The sequence below is a fragment of the Trematomus bernacchii genome, unplaced genomic scaffold (genome assembly GCF_902827165.1).
Source record: "Trematomus bernacchii unplaced genomic scaffold, fTreBer1.1, whole genome shotgun sequence".
NCBI lineage: Eukaryota > Metazoa > Chordata > Actinopteri > Perciformes > Nototheniidae > Trematomus > Trematomus bernacchii.
Window position 1 is genome coordinate 1679351 of NW_022987685.1, and position 19061 is coordinate 1698411.

The window sequence follows — 19061 nt, forward strand, 5'->3', positions numbered from 1 at the left end:
GTTCTTTGAAAACTGAATAGCTTTCTTGTTGCGGTGCAAAAAAGCAAATTTTAATGTAATTTAAAGTAACAGCCTTAAAATTGAATTGGTTTCAAAAAGCCATTGCGGAAATAGATACCAGCTAATAAAAAGCACATTTCTTTGAACAGCTGAAATGTGACCTGTATGATTTTTAAAGTGGAAAAAAAGGGAAACAATTGTTTCATAGGGAACATTTGCATTTATGTGTGTCTATTGTGAACAAAGATATGTTTACATTTAGGGTAGACAGGAAAAGCAAAATTGGGCATTTTTATTTTCATCTCTTGAAGCTGATGTATGGATTATCAAAGATAATTGGTGATTAATTTAAAAGCTGATGATTAAATGATAAATCTTTTTTTAAAGACTTTTCATCCAGCTTGTGTGTCAGAAAACAGCAGCTGTTTTCTACAAGATTTCAGTGGTTTGGATGCGTTTCCAGCATACCAGAGAAAGTGTGTGTGCGTGTGTGTGTGCGTGTGTGTGTGTGTGTGTGTGCGTGTGTGTGTGTGTGTGTGTGTGTGTGTGTGTGTGTGTGTGTGTGTGTGTGTGTGTGTGCGCATGTTTGTGCGCGTGTGTGTGTGTGTGTGTGTGTGTGTGTGTGTGTGTGTGTGTGTGTGTGTGTGTGTGTGTGGGTTGAGCCTCTTACAAAGCTAACATCCAATGAGAATGCGTGTGTTTTAGTGTGTTGTTAGATTAAAGGCTTAAAGTGTGATGGTATTAGTGTTGGCTAGCAGGACTGTGTGTGTGTGTGTACGTGTGTAAGTGTGTGTGTGTGTGTAATGTGGATCCAGTCATCACAACACTATAGCCTGGTATCACTTTAATTCACTGATAAGTTCAAACACCAAAAATCACGTCAATTCAAGTCTGAATGAGGCACAGATCTAAACAATAGAATATGTACAATATAAAAGAGAGACCAATAAAACCAATGACGGAAACAGAAGAGATCACAATACAAAATGTGATGTAGGAAACATGCACTGAAACACGTCACAAATAGCAGTCAGTCAACACGTTTCCTCTCGATAAAAGAGTCATGATATACAGTAAATAGTCAAAGTTTCTGTAATACCTTTGGGAAACATTATGTCCATATATAATAACTGTGCAATAAGAATCACATAAGGAAATAAAAAGTGAATATTTAAACATTAAGATAACATCAAGTTAACAACAAAACATTAATTTAAATATTTTAAATTCAATATATTGGCCTTCTTTTTGCAGAATTTTAATTACATTTAGATTACATTGTGCCATCATGTAGAAAAGCTATATAATTATTCCATACTGAACAAAGAGATGGATATACAAGCACAACTGACTGAAACCACTGCCCTGATAGGTGGCTAAAAGTTGAAAATCTTACAATTCCCCAAACATTTGTAATATATTATGTAACATTAATTAAGATTGGTCCCCATCTTTTCCTTTACATTTGAATAAATGCAAATATAAAAGCCTTGTGTTGTTGAAAAAAAGGGGAAAGCATTCTCACAGACATGGAAATATATCTGTAACTAAAATGTTAAAGCTGCAGGACTCACTAATTAAATACAAGTGTAATTCTGATACTCCAGAGAAGCCCACACACAAGGCAACAATAACTGTTTCAATCAAAAAAATCACATTTAATGTTCTGTCTACACCCCTGAGGGAGAGCAGCATCGAAATTATTTGGGAGTGAGAAACTGCTAATCACTACAACACATTACTAACTTTTTTTTAATCAGGAAAATGTTTAATAGGAATGTAGATTTTTGAGACTCCTCTCTTTGAAATAGAAAGTAATGATGAGGAGAATGGGGCCCCTAATCTGAGAGAAAATGTGCTTAGGTTGTGGTCTCTTTGTCTTGCAACAAGTACTTGTGCAGCTTGGTAAACATTGGTCAGCCGTACATTTGATTACTGAGGGATGCATTGAATGGTCTTGTAAAACGCAATCATCTGCAAGAGACTGGGAAGGAATGCATACTATATATTCAAGAGAATTAATGATGTATCACATGGTAACACAACAAGTAAACATATCTCCATGATTCCCTTGTGATTAAATCAGTGTATTCCAGTTCTGTCGCCGCAGAAACTCTTATTTTCTTGACAGTTCTTTCAAACCCGTTTAGCAGCACTGGGAATTCACGAGTCAGCTGACTGGTGAGGAATGTTTGTAAATGGTTCTGTCCCGTTGTAATTCAATGGTACGGTCACGTTCCTCCGTAAGTGCGGTCACAAGACTCTTATCACAGCACTGAGTGTCAGTGTTCACCCAGTGTGTGTCCGTGTTTTTGAGCATGTATGTCTCTGTACATGCACATGAAATACTCTTATGTTTTTTCCAAATGAATGAAATTGTAGAATTGATTACAAGTTCTCACAGTATGGGATTGAGAATGCTTTAATAAAATTCCCCTCTTGTAGTGAGTTTGTGTTTTATGCATGCGTTTGTATACATGTACCAGATGACAGTGGTTTGATCCTCAGCCGATGGGACAGCCAGGCAGTCTGAAGGCGTCTGGTACGGGACTGTCCATCTTACAGATGATTTTATAAATGCCTTTCTTCCAGCAGGGGTCGCTGTCTCTGCCGGTCCAGATGGCTGAGTAAAACTCCCTCAGTGCCACCTCGGATATCTCGATAAACCTCTCTGGGACCTGCACACAGAAATGTGAATGTCAAAAGACAAAATACTTCAAGGTCCACTGATTTAGGACTTTAGAAATCTCAACAGAAATGAGAAACAATTCACATAAAAAAAAAACAGAGAGTTAAATGTTGGAAATGTTGCCCCTGTCAGCTCTGGTATTATACAGACAGCAGTTAAAACCATAAATGTAATCAATAATTGCAATACTAAACATGATCATATTTTTATTCATACAGTATTCTAGCATTTTTTATTTTGCATTTGTCCCATTTTTAATTAGACCCTAATAGAAAGCAGATAATACATATACATATCCAGTAAGAGCAGACATGATACACCCCTATATATTTTGTTATCAGTGCATGGAGTTTGGTGACCTTACATAACAGGATTTGCAAAATGTCATATTGTAGCAACAATGTGCAGAATAACACTAATGAAAAGCTTAATACCTAGGCCCTGGAACTGTTAATGGAGCGTGGGCATCATTAGGTTTATTAATTACACCTGTGCTCATCCTGCTGTATGAGAGACATGTCTGCAGCAAAGCTCCCTGTTTTAACCTGAGCCTAATCAGCAGTTAACTCAAAACACCTGTGTAGCTGCACTTTCTATTACATTTTTGGGCCTCATTAAACCTATTGGAGTTTCCCTGATCCCAGATCTGCCTTGTACATTTGTTTTCTTCTTTACAGCATTGCTCATTTAAAGTGATAGGCCACTAAGCACATAGCCATTGTCCTTAGATCCTCTACACAACTAGTTACAAGAATAACATTTATTCATCAAGGTGATATTGTACAGTAAGTAGTTGCAAATTAGTCAGCATATGACATAATGCCAAACATGGCCGGTTAGCTCATTGGTTAGAGCGTGGTGCTAATAACGCCAAGGTCGCGGGTTCGTATACCCATACTGACCAAAGTACTTTTGAGAAAGATATTTCATGTCGTTGCCATTGGGCGACATCTCAGTTTACACTAGAAATGCCAAGGAATTGAAATGAAATTGGAGTATAAAAAGGTTGTGCATGTATGTTGGAAATATATCCTCACAATTCAAATGAATACAAACAATGATATCAACTAATGAACAACTTCCCATTAAATATAAACAATTATGAAAGTATACAATAGCTCTGGACAGACCAAGGCTATGTCATTATAGACATTGTAGCAGATACAGTTTTATAAATACATCCTGTTTGTATATATGTCTCTACATAAACATACAGTACATGTTACCTTGTGGTTTTCTTGTATTTACAAAGGGATGCTCAAACATACTGCCATTAAAGAAACCTAGAAGCGTATCAGACTGAATCGATAACATTAAATAACAGCATCACTTACAGCTACACCGATTATAAAGCACCCACCCAAACACACACTCTGCTTACCTGGTAGACATTGCTTTTGTTGTAGTGCATGTTCAGTATGCGGTAAAGCTCCGTATCACGGCCCACTCGCAGCTGACCCTCTCTGCTCACACGAGGCGCACCATCCCTAATTACACACACAGACAAACACACTCATTTACATCACCATGAAATCCATCTGGACACTTTTTTGTAGTTTTTATACATTTATTTTTACCAAAAACCCTCTCCTGAATCCTTTCTATGGTTCCATTAAGTACAATAACAGTCCTGTACAATGCATTCACTGTGGCAAATGTTGACCACTTGAACAAATAAATGGACATCACAGACACAATTATATTGTAAAACACTGTTGCATAAAACAGGAAAACCTCAAGCCTGATACAAAACAATTTAGTCATTGTGCTCCTCTCTGTACAATTACCAAATATGCAGCATATACACAGCATGTAAAGCATGAATCAACAAAGATAAAGAAATTCCATGACAAACTGCCAGCTCTATGAAACCAAGGGAAACAATAGAAGTTTGCAGCAAACGGGTTTAACTTTAACCGGTGCCAACTGAAACCCACCGGGTGAGAGCCTCGCGGACAGCCTGCCGTGCAAAGCGCTCCATCTGGATGTAGAAGAACTCTCTGAAGTTACTGAACCATTTGATCATCTGCGAGGTCACACAGCGGTTAAACTGCACAGTGGACAGGAAACAGCAGGACAGGAAGTGAGCAGGGTGGACAGCAAGCGAGGAGAGCCCATTAAATCATTTAATTCAGCGGTAATTCTATAAAACTTGACTTCAAAGAGAGCTTGAGCCAGTAGCTAATGTTTTAATCTGTCATAGTGGAGAGTGGTAATATTTACACATAATCACAATGAATGAGAACAACACTTCTTTCTTTGGTTGTTAATACAACTTTTTGTTGTTATTGAATTGTTATTGTGATTGAATTTGTTTGTGAACAAACACATTGCCATCTTATTTGGTCTGATGCGTGGCCGGTTAGCTCAGTTGGTTAGAGCGTGGTGCTAATAACGCCAAGGTCGCGGGTTCGATACCCGTACTGGCCAAGTTGCTTTTAGGGGAGTAATAAGTGTTAGCAACTCAAAGTTTAATAATAACACAAATACTCTATGTGTCAGCTACTTACGGTACGTCCACACGGCAGCGTTGCATGCTTCAACGGAGACGCTTCCCATTCACTTTGAATTGGGTGACGTCACGCTTTGCCGAACTGCATTGTGGTTCCGTCGTATCGCTTTGCCTCCGTTGCTCGCTTTGAAAGTTGAGAAAAGTTCAACTTTTCAAGCGTCGACGGAAGCGCCAGCCAATCAAATCATATGCCAGTAACCGTGGAACCGTGTGGACGTACGGTACGTCCACACGGTTCCGTCGCGTTGAAGCTTGCCGGTGGGCATGTCTGGTGCGCGGCCAACGACCAATCACATTAATCTCCCGCCCCAGACACACAAGCACGCGGTTTGATTGGCTAGAGCTTGTACTGGCATATGATTTGATTGGCTGGCGCTTCCGTCGACGCTTGAAAAGTTGATTTTTTTTTCTCAACTCTTGAAGCGAGCAACGGAGGCAAAGCGACGCGACGGAACCACAATGCAGTTCGCAAAGCTTGACGTCACCCCATTCAAAGTGAATGGGAAGCGTCTCCGTTGAAGCACGCAACGGAACCGTGTCGACGTACCGTTAATCACTCCCAGTAATTTGCCAAACTGCAATAAAGTGCAATAAAATAAGTCAAACCACTCAACAGTATTGGAAATGTAAACAGTGAAATATCTCCTTCAGTGTATTTAATCTAAAATGACAACATTTTAGTGTACATTTCCATAAAATAGTCACTTAGGTAAAATAGGATCAGATTTCGATTATTATTTATTTATTTTTTAAATCTCAATAATGGACCAAATCTTGATCCAGCACTGTGATGGGAAACACACTAATGTAAGAATCATTTTGAAATGAATGAATTTATTTATTAAAAACATATTTTATTTTTTCAGAAATATTTAGTTTTACAACTTTTTTGTGAAGGCCAATTATTAGTATCAGTCTGAATCGTATGTAGCATGGTTGAAGAACAGTGTGGTAATGACCTTAAAGTTTAATGTTTAATCTTGCCTGATGTGAAATGATTGAGGCATAGCGCCATCTCCTGGAATCTCAAGTTTGTTTAGTGTCTGTGGTTCAATGTCACAAGAGTTTATGGACAATCATGCTGTCTCATTCATTTGAGTTTTAATGTAATGTGTAGATAATAACCCTGACACACACACACACACACACACACACACACACACACACACACACCACACACACACACACACACACACACACACACACACACACACACACACACACACACACACACACACACACACACACACACACACACACACACACACCTTGACATCAGGGAAGTAGGTCTTGAGTGTGTTGGAGCTGGGGTAGCGGGCGTAGAAGAACATGAGCTTGGCTTTCTTCAAGTGGCAAGGAGACAATCCCTCCTGGGTGTAAACATGAGGCCAGTTAAGGAGACACACACAAACACACACACAAACTAACACACTCATAAAGAAACACATTTCCCTCCCCCATTCCTCCCCACTGCGGACAAAAGGATATTCCTCCAGCAGTCAGGTAGAGCTCTCCTCCGTCCATCCCTCCTCCTCTCATCCCCCCGTCACCCCTCATCCCCCTCTCTCTGCCCCCGTGAGCGTGGCGCACGAGGGAGGGGTCCAGGTGACCGAGCAAGGGGAGCGGTGGGAAAGAGGGGTGAGACGAGGGGTGAGACGAGAACTCCAAGAAAGGGTCGGAGTTCAAGTAGTCCTTGCGGGACGGGGGCAGGTGGGGGAGCTGATGGTGGTGGAGGGAGCGAGAGAAGAGCTGCTGCATGGAGTAGTGGAGAAGGGGGAGAGGGAGGGGGGGAGGAGGAGGTGGAGGGGGAGGCACAGGGAAGGAAGAAGAGGAAGAAGAAGAGGAACAGGAGGTAGGGTGGAAGGAGGTGGAGAGGTCTTTGGGTTGTGAAGATGGAGGCAGGAGGGGAGGGTGAGAAAGAGGAGGAGGGCGAGAGAGAGAAGGGTGATGAAGGCTGAGGTTCGGGTGGTGAGTAGAGAGAGGAGGCCCGAGGAGGGGGTGGGCTTTTCGTATGTCAGGTGACCTCTGAACAGCCAATGGCATCGATAGATCTGAGGGTTCAGAGCGGTGAGGCGGAGCACCACTGCTCCTGTTTTGAAGCTGCTTCTCCCTTTCTCCATCCTGCCTCCCCGTCTTCTCCTCGTTCCCTCTCATCTTCTCCTCCCGTCTTCCTTGTGTTAACAGTCCCATCCACACCCCCCTCTCCCTCCCGCCATCGTTTCCCGGCGGGAGAAAGGAGATGGCGGCAGGAGGAGAGGAAGGATCCGTCATCTCGGTGTAAAGGCGGAGGACTCGGTCGATGACTCGGGCCACGGCGCTGCCCAGCTCCACCTTCAGCGCCTGAGCGAACTTCTGCCCTCCCTCCTCACCCTCGTCCTCCACCCCTCCATGCCAGTCTCCTCTGACCAGACCGCCACAGTCCAACCACAACCCTGCCTCCTCCATCACGCCCTCCAGGTGCAACCCTCTCCCTTTCTCCATCCTCCCTTCTCCGTCTTTCTGCCGCTCCTCTCTCTGTTTGTGGAAGCTGTCGAAAGGGGAAACGGAAAGAAGAGAAAAAGCTTCCTTCTCCATATCTCCACCTTCAATGTCCTCCTCATCGTACATCCCTTCTGTGATGTCCTCCTCCTCCTCCATCAGTCCGGCATCTTCTCCTCCATCTTCTCTGTTTCTGCACCTCCCTTTCTTCTCCTCCTCCTCTGCCATGTGCTTTTCCCCAAAAGCCCTCCATACTTTCTCCTGCAGGGCCTGCAGTCTCTCTCTCGCCTCATCCAGCTGCTCCTTCAGCTCCTCCCTTTCTCTCCTCCTTCCTTCCCTCCCTCCCTCTCGCCTCCTGCCTCCTTCCTCCGCCTCTCCGCCTTTTGGTCGGCTCTCCAGTTTCATCCTCTTCACTTTCAGGACGTCCTGACTCCACTCGGCCGCAAGCGCAGCATCGCTGTGCCTCTTCTTGAACCCCATTAAGCTGTCCTCTCCCTCCATTCCTCCTTCATCTCCTCCATCTGTCCCTTGCTCCACCTCTCCTCTGCCCTCCTCTAAGTTTCTGTCTTCCTGTTGTCTCAGGTTTGTGTTGAGCTGCCCTCCAATCCTCCGGGGTGCTCCACCCGGCTGGAGGAGGTGGTGTATGAGGGGGAAACCCGGGGGTCTGAAGGCTGGAGAAGGGCGCCCTGCACTGGGTGGAGCAGGGAGATCTGTGGAGCTGAGAGACGGAGCGAACGCGTGAATCTGGGGGGAAGAGTCCTCGAAGAGATCAGTGGGGGAATCCATCACTGCAGAGACACACAGAGAGGAGAGAAAGACAGCATTCATGTTTTTGTAGTTCTTAAAAAGCCTCTAGTGTAGCCTAAAATCCTGGATCACTATGCACAATCCAATATCATTTATCAGCTCATTTACGCTACACAGGAACAACAACAACAACAACACACGTTCTTCTGCTTGATATGTACTGCACATGTGCAATAATGATGCTGTTAAAAGAACAATAATCTTATTTATATTTGTGCCGGTATCGGAGTGGTACTTGTATCGGCCAGTATGCAAGGCAACAATTAGATTATCTCCAGTTTTGCATAAGAGGGGAGTGGGATCTTTAAATCGAAAAAACAGCCGTCTGATTAATCCATAAGGACATTCTTGTGTAGAACCAACAACAGAAAATCCCCTGCTTATATATTACTGCATGAGTAATAATACATTTATGATGTTATATAAGAGCCATTTTTATGCGTTGCTCTTTGAAAACTTTGATACAGTTTTGTGATTATACTTGCATTCTTTTACTATTCAATAAAAAACTTTGACTTGTATTTTACAGTGTAGTTTTTGTACTTTTACTGCATCTGAGGGCCATGTTTTTCCTCACTTAGAAAAAATACCAAATAATGTTCTGTTTTGCACCCGTGACTACACGATGTTGACAAATGAATAGATGTGAATAGCTCTCGGTGTGCCTGGCACATGACTTCCGCTTACCTGGACAGTAAAACAGGTCACCAGCCTCTCACAGGACACAGTGGTTATAAAAACGGGCTGCAACGTCCTCGCATAAAGCTGCAAAATATCAAAAATGGGACAGTTTTGAGCAGCTAAGCACAGTGAGATGAATACCTAAATGGCACATACAGCTTTCTTACATGACATAGGAGGGAACAACACCGTGTAGAAAGTGACCTAACTGCGATGGAAGTCAGAGAGAAAGAGGGAGTGTGTGCAGGGGGACAGAAAGGGGGGTGCAGCAGGTTAACATCTGGCCCATGATCTTTGTATCATATCACCACCTCGCTTCAAACTACCTTTCCTGTTTCTATCAACTGTGTGCTGTCTAAGAAAGCACATAAAAACACATGTAACAAAATGGAGGGCGATAACAGTGTTTGGATGTGGAACTTGCCATGTAGCACAATAACAAAGTAGTGATAACACATGTTTTTATAGCTGGAAAATGTCGACAATAGGTACTTCTGCATGGCGTCACATACAATAGCTGGAAAAGCTTGTAAAACAGAAAAGCAGACGTAAGGCTTATGAATAACAAGTTCAAGTTATTTTGTGTAAAACAATAACATAGAAGCAGTCGTTGGAAATAAAGTCTAATGTTTAGAGTAGTGCTGCAACATACAATTATTTGTATTATCAATTAATGTGCCAAGGTTTATCTGTGAATCCTTTGTTCTTAAAAATGTTAGAAACATTTCAGAAAAATGTCTTGTTTTGACAAAATATTCCATTTAATATCATTTTTTTTGTACAGAGAGAAGCTGGAATGTATTTGAGATCTTTAAAATGGCATATTCTGACATGTTTCCATGAAAAATGTCTTAATTGATTATCCAAATAATACTAATTGTTGCAGATATAATAAACAGTGTAAGTGGTTGTTCCACAGTAAGTAAAAGTATATCAAAAAAAGTACATCTCACTATTTAACCAAGTTTAAAAACAAACACAGCCCCATTATCTTTTTTTTCAGTACGTAACCTCCTCTCTATCCCGACGCCCCTTTCCCCCTTTTTCCTTCCTCTCTATCCCTCTCTCATCCTCTCTTCCTCTCCTGTCTCTGTTATCAGTGCAGGCAGCTTGTTAAGCACTGTTTGATCAGAGTGTTTACCGTCAAACACACACACACACACACACACACACACACACACACACACACACACACACACACACACACACACACACACACACACACACACACACACACACACACACACACACACACACACACACATTCGCACAAAAGAGAAAGAGGCTTGAGAGAGGCTGACAATGGTCAATGGTCCTCTGGGAGTGAAATAGAGTGAGAGTAGCATGTGTATTTCAATGTGTGTGTATGCATATGAGAGTGTGTGTGTACAGCAGTCCTACTTAGCATTGATAACACCCCTAATCCACTTCAGATGGATACACTAGCACTCACCCAACAGAATGATGGATGGATGATAAATGGACAGATGAAAAAGAGGTGTAGGAAGACAAAATGTGAACACAGTATTTTACATTTTAGGCGGATTGAGTTACTTGATGATTACGCCATAGATAGATAGATAGATAGATAGATAGATAGATAGATAGATAGATAGATAGATAGATAGATAGATAGATAGATAGATAGAGATAGATGGATAGATAGATCAGTGCATTGGTCCCCATGGTGCAACATGAAGAGAATAATCCCACTATAAATAGCTAAATATCAATTATTCAAATGCCCTGTCCTCTCGACTATAATACAGCCCAGATGGCAAAGCAGCCAATGCGCTTATATCAGGGACAGATTAGCTTTTCAAAGCCAGCGGAAAGCTGCATAAATATGAACACCGAGCAATGAAAGTGAAAGCTGTTAACCACTAGATTAGACTTAATAATGGCACTCTTGGACTGCTGTAGCCGTCACTGGGAAAACTGACAACTCGCGCTCAATAGAGCACACACTGGTATTAAATAATGTAGGCCTATATTTGTTCATTCTAATCTGTGTGCATGGGCTGATACTACAGGCAGTTTTAAATGAATAAAGAACAAATGAGCATAGATATATGAACCATAACTGCAGATTGTTCTGCATACTGTCAGTTAACAATATCTGGGGAAAGAATTGCTATCACGACGAAGACTTTTTTTCATTTGTCTGGGCTTATCATACCTACACAGGTACATTATGTATCTAAAACTTAAAAAGATAAATTAATATATATTGTTTTTCATATCTGGCCTGATAATGTTTAATTTGTTATAATTACACAAAAGTATTAAATAAAACATATGGTTTGATTATTGATTAAATAATTGTATATTTATTTATTAAATTATTAAATATCTAAAAAATGTATCACTTTTTAAATATTATTACTGTAATGTATCTATCTATCTATCTATCTATCTATCTATCTATCTATCTATCTATCTATCTATCTATCTATCTATCTATCTATCTATCTATTTATCTCGTGGGAATATGGTTACTTTGAATAATTTATATAATGTTTGAAGCTTATGTTTGAAGCTTCCGCGTGGCAACATCTGCCGGTGATGCCACGCGCGAGAAATCCGCTTTGGCCATTCTGACGCACGAGCTGTTAGTAAGTGTGTGCGTGTTAGTGTGTGCGCGCGCCCGTGACAGTGCGTCCTGTGACTAATTGGCAGCGGTGGACTAATGTCGCAGTGTAAAAAGAGAATAAACACAGTGAGCCGTAACTCGAAGCTTATTAAAGGTGGAGAATGTTATAATTTTTTAAGTTTAAAAAAAATTAACTTACTCTCAGTCACCGAGAAGAGCTCCAGCGATGTCAGCGGGAGCTCCTCACTCCTGTGGCCGCTCCTGTGCGCTTTGCCTCGGTCACTTTTCAGCTGGCACCGGGTGGGCCTCGGACATCGGTGCGGTCAGAAGAGAAGCAGCCAGCGGTGAGTTTCCGGTTATTTCCTGCTCCCTCCGCTCTTTATCTGTCCTTTGTTCCGCAACTCTCTCAGTTTTACTCTCACTCATCAGCCACCTCCTCTTTACTCGAGTTGTGTCACGGTGCAGTTTCCATCCATCTATCTCTGGCTGGCATCATCCTCACGCGCTGCTCCCGGTGTGGAGTGGCGCGCGGTGGGCGGGCGAGCAGGCTCGAGAGCTGGCCACTTGACGGTCCGGTCCCTCCCATGTTGGCATGACCCCCAGTACACACACACACACACACACACACACACACACACACACACACACACACACACACACACACACACACACACACACACACACACGCACGCACGCACACACGCACGCACGCACACACACACACACGCACCGATATTAGATGGATGCAGCCTTTTTGATAATTCACATAGCAACAGTTTGTTGCTCTTGGCTGTACTTGTGGGTGATGCATGACCATGATGTTGGCAAAAGCATTTAAGTGTTGCTAAACAAATTCATCCTAAAGTTTAACAAATGTGACTTTTACTTTCGAAAACAATAAGTTGTTAAAAAAACGTGGCACTGTCAAAGTATGTGTTAGATTTTCAAACGCACATAGAAAAAATTAATGGAGAGCAAGAAATATAATTTCGAAAAATGGATTTGTATAGACAGGTGGGTAAGACTGAAGAACATTTCTAAAGAACTGTAATGATGAAGCCACACTAGTAGAGTCACAGATTTTCAGCAGCATATTCTCACCTCCAGTATTGTAAATGTTATATTTACCTGACAGTCAGGTCATTCATTTACAGTTTTATCTTATCACAGGAATTTTCTTTGAAACATAGAAACCAGAAAACAGAGCATAGAAACCAGGACAAAGCTGAACATACACATAGTTTAAATTCCAGCTTTTCAGAATTAAACTAAAAGGTAATATCTACTATATTTACTGGAGCTAATCTTTTCACTTTTGTTTTATTTACTCATTTCCAAAGGGTCACACAATCAAGGATAAAGAAACATGATACAAAAATGTAACACATTTTCCAACTCACACACAGAACACATTCTCCTCACATTCAGGAGAATGAAAAATGAATGATACAAATGAAAATGTAAATGTATATAGGGGAGTTTAATCAATCCCATAATGATGGGAAAATGGCATATTACATATTATAATACAGTACCTGCAATATACCTCAAGAGCTCTGTCCTTCTTAGTCCGTAGAGATCACTCCAACGCGCTTTAGCTCCTTCAACTGCAATAAAGTCCAGCCTGTACTGTATGTCATCAAAAAGTAATGTTTTTTAGTTTGAAAAGTGATGAAAATTGAACATTGCAAATATGATGTTGTAGTCATCTGCCATCACATTGAGCTTTTGATGAAACAAGTAAAGTATGCATATTTAAAATATAATATGTACAGATGTGATATTGCTGAAATACAATCAGCATGCATCCCCTTGATGACTGCAACATGAAAGTACATTGTAATATAAGGGCAGAGTACTTTGTGAGAGTTAATGGCCTATGTTGAACAATGCCAGGTGCACCATCATTCATTTGGGAAGTCTCATTTGAAATATCTGCAATGATTTACCTCAACCTTTAATATGACAGAGACATTTAGTTTCAAACTTTAAAGTAGATGCTCTATTGAGCAGCACTTGTTGCTGGGGATGTAAGCCATGGTCTCATTTGTCCATTTCTAACTTTACTCACGCCGTTTTATCATCTTTTGAGCATTATCTATTTTTTTCATCCATAATGCAACCCCGGAGTAACCTTCTTCCAAATTCACTCTCTGTGTCTCATCTCATTTCGATCTTTTCTCTACTTCTGATTAAAAAAATGGTTAGGCAGTGACAGAAAAGGTCGCAGTTGTTATGGAAACCAGGCTGGTAACAAAAGCTGGACACACGGGGACAGTGGGAGAGGGAGGTTGGGGAGAGAAAAAGAGGGAGATGTGTCTGAATAAACATAAACATGCAGAGAGGGTAGGAAAGAGAGAAAGGTCTGAATAAATGAAAACATATGCAGAGAGAGGATGGCGAGGTCATGAAACCATCGCTCCATCTATAATAATAAATAACAAAAGATAATATGGGGTTTTTGTCATTCTACGAAGGCGTTCGAGCCTGAAAAGTGTGTGTCTGTGAGTGTGTAGTGGCAGAGTGGGAGAATGCGATTGATAGATGGATCTGCAGCTGGAGAATACTAAAAAGCACAAATTGTTCATGGAAAAAGCTTATACCCAAAAAGCCTCAAATTGTGTGTGTGAGTGCGGGAACGCCATCTCTCTGAGGGCTCGTATTATGTTAACCACTTAGACCAACATCAAACACACTCTCCATCACTCGCACACACACTTCAGTACAAGCGTGAAGGTGCCAGCCATATAAATAGGACGTCCCAGAGCGAGAGGTATAAAGACAGAGAAAGAGAGAGGGGGGGGGGGGGGTTAGAACAAATTATAAATTCAAAGGGGAAGAGTAGAGAGAAAAACTGAGAGGGCAAGAACAGGAGGGGGGGATAGATATGAAAGGATCAATAGATGGCATAAAGTGTATGTTCATTGATTTACTTACAGGGAGAGAGGGATGGAAAGAGAAAAAGGGAATGGGGGAGGAGAGGATACAAAAGAACAGAGGCAAAAAGAGGGAGAGAACGAGGGGGAGTCAGTAAAGAGGAAACAACAAATCAGAGCTATCGAGCAAAGGACTGTGTGATGCATGGAGACCTCATTCAAGCCGCACTAATCAATAGATGAACAAGGGGTCAAATGATGATGTGTAGCGGCAAAGAGGTCAGTGTCTTTGAGCTAATTACTCTCCTTTTACACTAACTACACTCTAATTCCTAAGAGCAGAATACTAAATCAAATCCAATTGGATTTATAAAGCCCAATGTCACAACACACATTGTCTCAGGGGGATTTACAGTGTGTACGGATCAACATAAATGAATGACAGTGTGAACAAACTAATTACAATAAAACAATCCAATTGACAACATGTTTAGGTAATTTAAAATAAAAGTAGAATAAATAAATATAGGAGGATGTTCAAGGTAAGCCTGAGCCAGCCCTAACTAATATAGCACTTGTCTAAACCAAGTTACAAAGTGATTTATAAAATACACGAGGATAATGTTGGTTCAAAGATAAGTTACCAAAAAAAAAACACAAAAAATGTCAACAGCAAATAGTGAAACTGCATTTCAGCCGTCATGATTATTCTTTAATCCTATTTTACAGAGATTTAACTGTTCGTTTATCTGTTGGCGCTTTAACTAATCTTAAACTGCCGGGATCTCTGGCTTCAAGCTTTCTCTACTGTTCTATTTTCTATATTAGCTCCTTGTAATTCCTCTGTGCTTATGTGTGCACCGCTATTCAACAAAGCATGTGTGTAACACCTACTTGGCAATAAACCTGATTCCGACCATCAGGCCCTGAGTTACAGTGAACTAGACACTGAGAGAGAGACTACATATGTCAAGACTGACGGACAGAGAGAGAGAGAGAGAGAGAGAGAGAGAGAGAGAGAGAGAGAGAGAGAGAGAGAGAGAGAGAGAGAGAGACAGGTTGAAACAGAGCATGTGGAACAAACAGACAGACAGAGAGAGAATGAGTATGTTTGTGTGTGTGTGAGAGAGAGAGACAGAAGTGTACTCAAATAGCTCAGGGCAAGGTGACGAACGGACAGAGAGGGATAACAAGCGCACAGAGGGGGGAGTGTGTGTGTGTGTGTGTGTGTGTGTGTGTGTGTGTGTGTGTGTTAGAGAATGAGAGAAAAGGGAAGAGACAGAGGGCGGAAGGGGGAGAGGGATAGAGGAAGTTGAGAGAACAAAAACAAAAACAGGGAGTGTGTGTGTGTGTGTGTGTGTGTGCGTGTGTGTGTGTGTGTGTGTGTGTGTGTGTGTGTGTGTGTGTGTGTGTGTGTGTGTGTGTGTGGACAGCCAAAGGTGTCAGTGTGCTATTTGGCTTAATGATGACCCACTGGGCATGTAGGTCATAACGGTTTGAGGCTCAAAGCTATGACTGTATGCCTGTGTGCATTCATCAGTGAGTGTGTGTGTGTGTGTGTTTGAGTGTGTGTGTAAATAGGCGCACGTATGCAAAGTGGGTCTCTTAGCGTGTGTTTAAGAGTGTGTATGGTCAGAGGTTGGAGAAGCAGTTTTTCTAGCCGATAGGACTCAATAGATACTTGGATGATACACACACATACACTCACTCACACACACACACACACACACACACACACACACACACACACACACACACACACACACACACACACACACACACACACTTGTGCACCCACACATTCTGCAAATCCAGGTTTGGGCGTCTAAACACACACACCAACAGCTGCCCTTCATGTCATACATGCACATGTAATTCACCATGCAAGCACTAAATTATGCACGGACACACACACACACCACACACACACACACACACAGACACACACACACACACACACACACACACACACACACACACACACACACACACACACACACACACACACACACACACACACACACACACACACACACACACACACACACAAAAGCACACACACGGGGAAGCTATTATGCTCTCAGGCTGGAGTGTTTTGATGGTATAATTGCAGTGACCAGTGTGGATAAAAAGACAGAGGGAGGGATGGAGAGAGGGATGGGGATGGAGGGAGAGTAAAAGAGGAGAGTGCTGACACTCTCAGCATGCTAATGTTGCGAGGCTCTACCCCCCCTCGATTTCATCCCCCCCTCCCTCCCTCCCTCCATCCATCTCTTTGTCTCTCCATCTTTCCTCTCTATCTCACATCCTCTGCATTTCACAGGTGCAGCACTAGAAAGAGGGAGAGAAAGGTAGAGAGGCGGAGGGATGAGAGGAAAAGAGGGGTGTATAACAGGATGGAGCAATGTTATCTCTCGCTTTCTCTGCCATCCCTCCATCCTCTTCAAGCTCCCCACAATGCTGAAAAACAAAGCGAAAAACGGGAGGATGAAAACAGAGGAAGAGGGAGGGTCAGTGTTTCCATCCCTCTTTAACAATGGAGGGATGATCTCTGCTTATCCTCTAATCACGGCCCTCCTTTTTTCCTCTCCTCCGTTATCGCTTGCTCCCCACAAACCCCTGATTTTTCTCATCTGGTGAGAGAAAGGGTAGCCTTTTCCTCACTCGGCCCCTCTTTTAGCCGCCTCTCCATCTGTTTGTCCTTCCATCCCTCTCTCCTCTCCAGAGAAGGGATTTTGTATGGGACTGATCTCTTTCCTCTTTTCATTTCCTCTTTGCATCCCACTCCATCAAACCCTTTCCTATTTTGTTGAAATAGCAAAAAAGGAAACCTCTCAAAGGCCGGATTTTTTAAGATATAATCTCAAATCTGCACATTTGAACTAATCGTAATATGGTATATTATCTGGAAATACATCTTCTCAAGATGGTACAATTTGAGTTATTTGTTACTTTACACAGTTAGATTATTTGTTCAACATTCTAATGAACCACATTGTGACATATCAAACAAAGTAAAAGTGTGTGATGAACACATGAATCCATCAATAATCACAATGCAGTCATTTATAATACATCATTTTAAATTGGTCATTAGGCTTAGCAAGTACTTTTGTAAGTATGTTTAAATGTTAAGCCTTTTTACTTTAACTTAAGTAAGATTTGAATGCAAGACTTTTACTTGCAACAGAGTGTTTTCACAATTTGGTACTTGCTTTAGTATAAAATCTTCTTCCACCTCTGCATATGAGATATGATATCCATATAGAAATGGAATCTACCGCTCTAATGCATGTGTGTGAGTATTCTTTAACTCACTGCAGCACAGGGGATGGAAAGAGGAAACCTGCCTATAGTGACAGGAAATATGGGGAAGTAAAGCAAGAACATGTTAGCATACAAACTGACAGTTGAAGAATGAAAAACATACCATCAGTAATAAAGATAGCAGCAGCTGTGATGAGATGTAAGTGGTGTCTTCTCAAACAAAGCGTTAAATTATGAGTTAATACATCACCACTTCTACTGCCCCCTTTACAGCACTGTACAGTAGGGCTTCTTTCAGCAACATAAGGAAAACAGAGATTTGTATCTGATGATTAGCTGAAGTTCATCACAGTGTAAGTCCTACACTTCTACCGCTTAAGTTAGCAACCGATAAGCTAAATTGCTCTTTTACTGTCAAAATGGCTCAGCTGAGAAAAAGAAATGTGACATTTAGCTGATTTACAGGTGGACAACGCAGGGAGTGAGGAGTTTCTGCCCTGGAGTGGAGTTGATATGATCTAATAGCAAACAGCGCCTCTCAGAGGAACCATTTAGCTATTGCTAACCTGGAAAAAAGACACAATCTACAACAGCTATTAGATTCTGTTAGCAATCACTGTTTAATAAACCTCGTAACATTCACAGACTATACAATACTTTTCAGTCAGTGACTACTTGCAATTGTACGTTTTTCTAGACTTTTGTAAATGGAAATTTTACATTCAATTGCAGTTATTTAAATGAGTTATCAAAATAAATCATGTGCATTTATTGTTGGTGTTGGGTAAGTGATTCTGACATTTATAAATGAGTTTAGACCTACTTAAATATACTGGACATATTACACTCATTTGGCCCCGTGGTTAAAGAAGTATAAAGATTGATTACTTAGTTCAATGTACTTTAAGATACACAAAAGTTGCACATAAATGTAGTGGACAAAACAGTACAATATGCAACTCTAAATATAGTGAAGTAGATGTATACAATAGAATAGAAGTAAAACACTTAACCAAAGTACTAGTACAGTACTTAAGTAAATGTACTTAGTTAATGTCCAGCACTGCCATCTTATTGTGTAATTGAACATGCTGCAGTTACAGTCTTACCAAACACTGTTACCTGCTCCGCCTCACCTTCAACCAAAAAACAGATTTC

General features: G+C 41.4%; 1 protein-coding gene and 1 non-coding gene across 3 annotated transcripts; one reads left to right on the forward strand and one right to left on the reverse strand.

Annotated features, from left to right (window-relative positions):
• Window positions 1-829: 829 nt before the first annotated feature.
• prox3 (prospero homeobox 3) lies at window positions 830-12327 on the reverse strand. Of its 2 annotated transcripts, none has more exons than XM_034136750.1 (7): window positions 11960-12327; window positions 9174-9251; window positions 6690-8467; window positions 6470-6577; window positions 4627-4739; window positions 4071-4176; window positions 830-2678 (listed from the first exon to the last, which is right to left on the reverse strand). In XM_034136750.1, exons 3-7 carry the CDS (start codon window positions 8463-8465, stop codon window positions 2505-2507), a joined length of 2277 nt encoding a protein of 758 aa, XP_033992641.1. In that variant the 5' UTR covers window positions 8466-8467; window positions 9174-9251; window positions 11960-12327; the 3' UTR covers window positions 830-2504. The 2 variants fall into 2 exon arrangements, with proteins under 2 accessions (XP_033992641.1, XP_033992640.1); XM_034136749.1 differs by having other exon boundaries at window positions 6470-6583.
• Window positions 5046-5119, forward strand: trnai-aau. The gene has a single exon. It is a non-coding gene; the product is annotated as a tRNA-Ile (tRNA).
• Window positions 12328-19061: the final 6734 nt, after the last annotated feature.

What these genes read in the sequence shown, in the direction of transcription:
- prox3 (XM_034136749.1), bottom strand. Translation starts at nt 8,465, where the DNA reads ATGGATTCCCCCACTGATCTCTTCGAGGACTCTTCCCCCCAGATTCAC. An exon ending in CCTACTTCCCTGATGTCAAG is followed by an intron (nt 4,740 to 6,469) that starts GTGTGTGTGTGT and finishes TCCACTGTGCAG; the next exon opens with TTTAACCGCTGTGTGACCTC. An exon ending in GTCCGCGAGGCTCTCACCCG is followed by an intron (nt 4,177 to 4,626) that starts GTGGGTTTCAGT and finishes GTGTGTAATTAG; the next exon opens with GGATGGTGCGCCTCGTGTGA.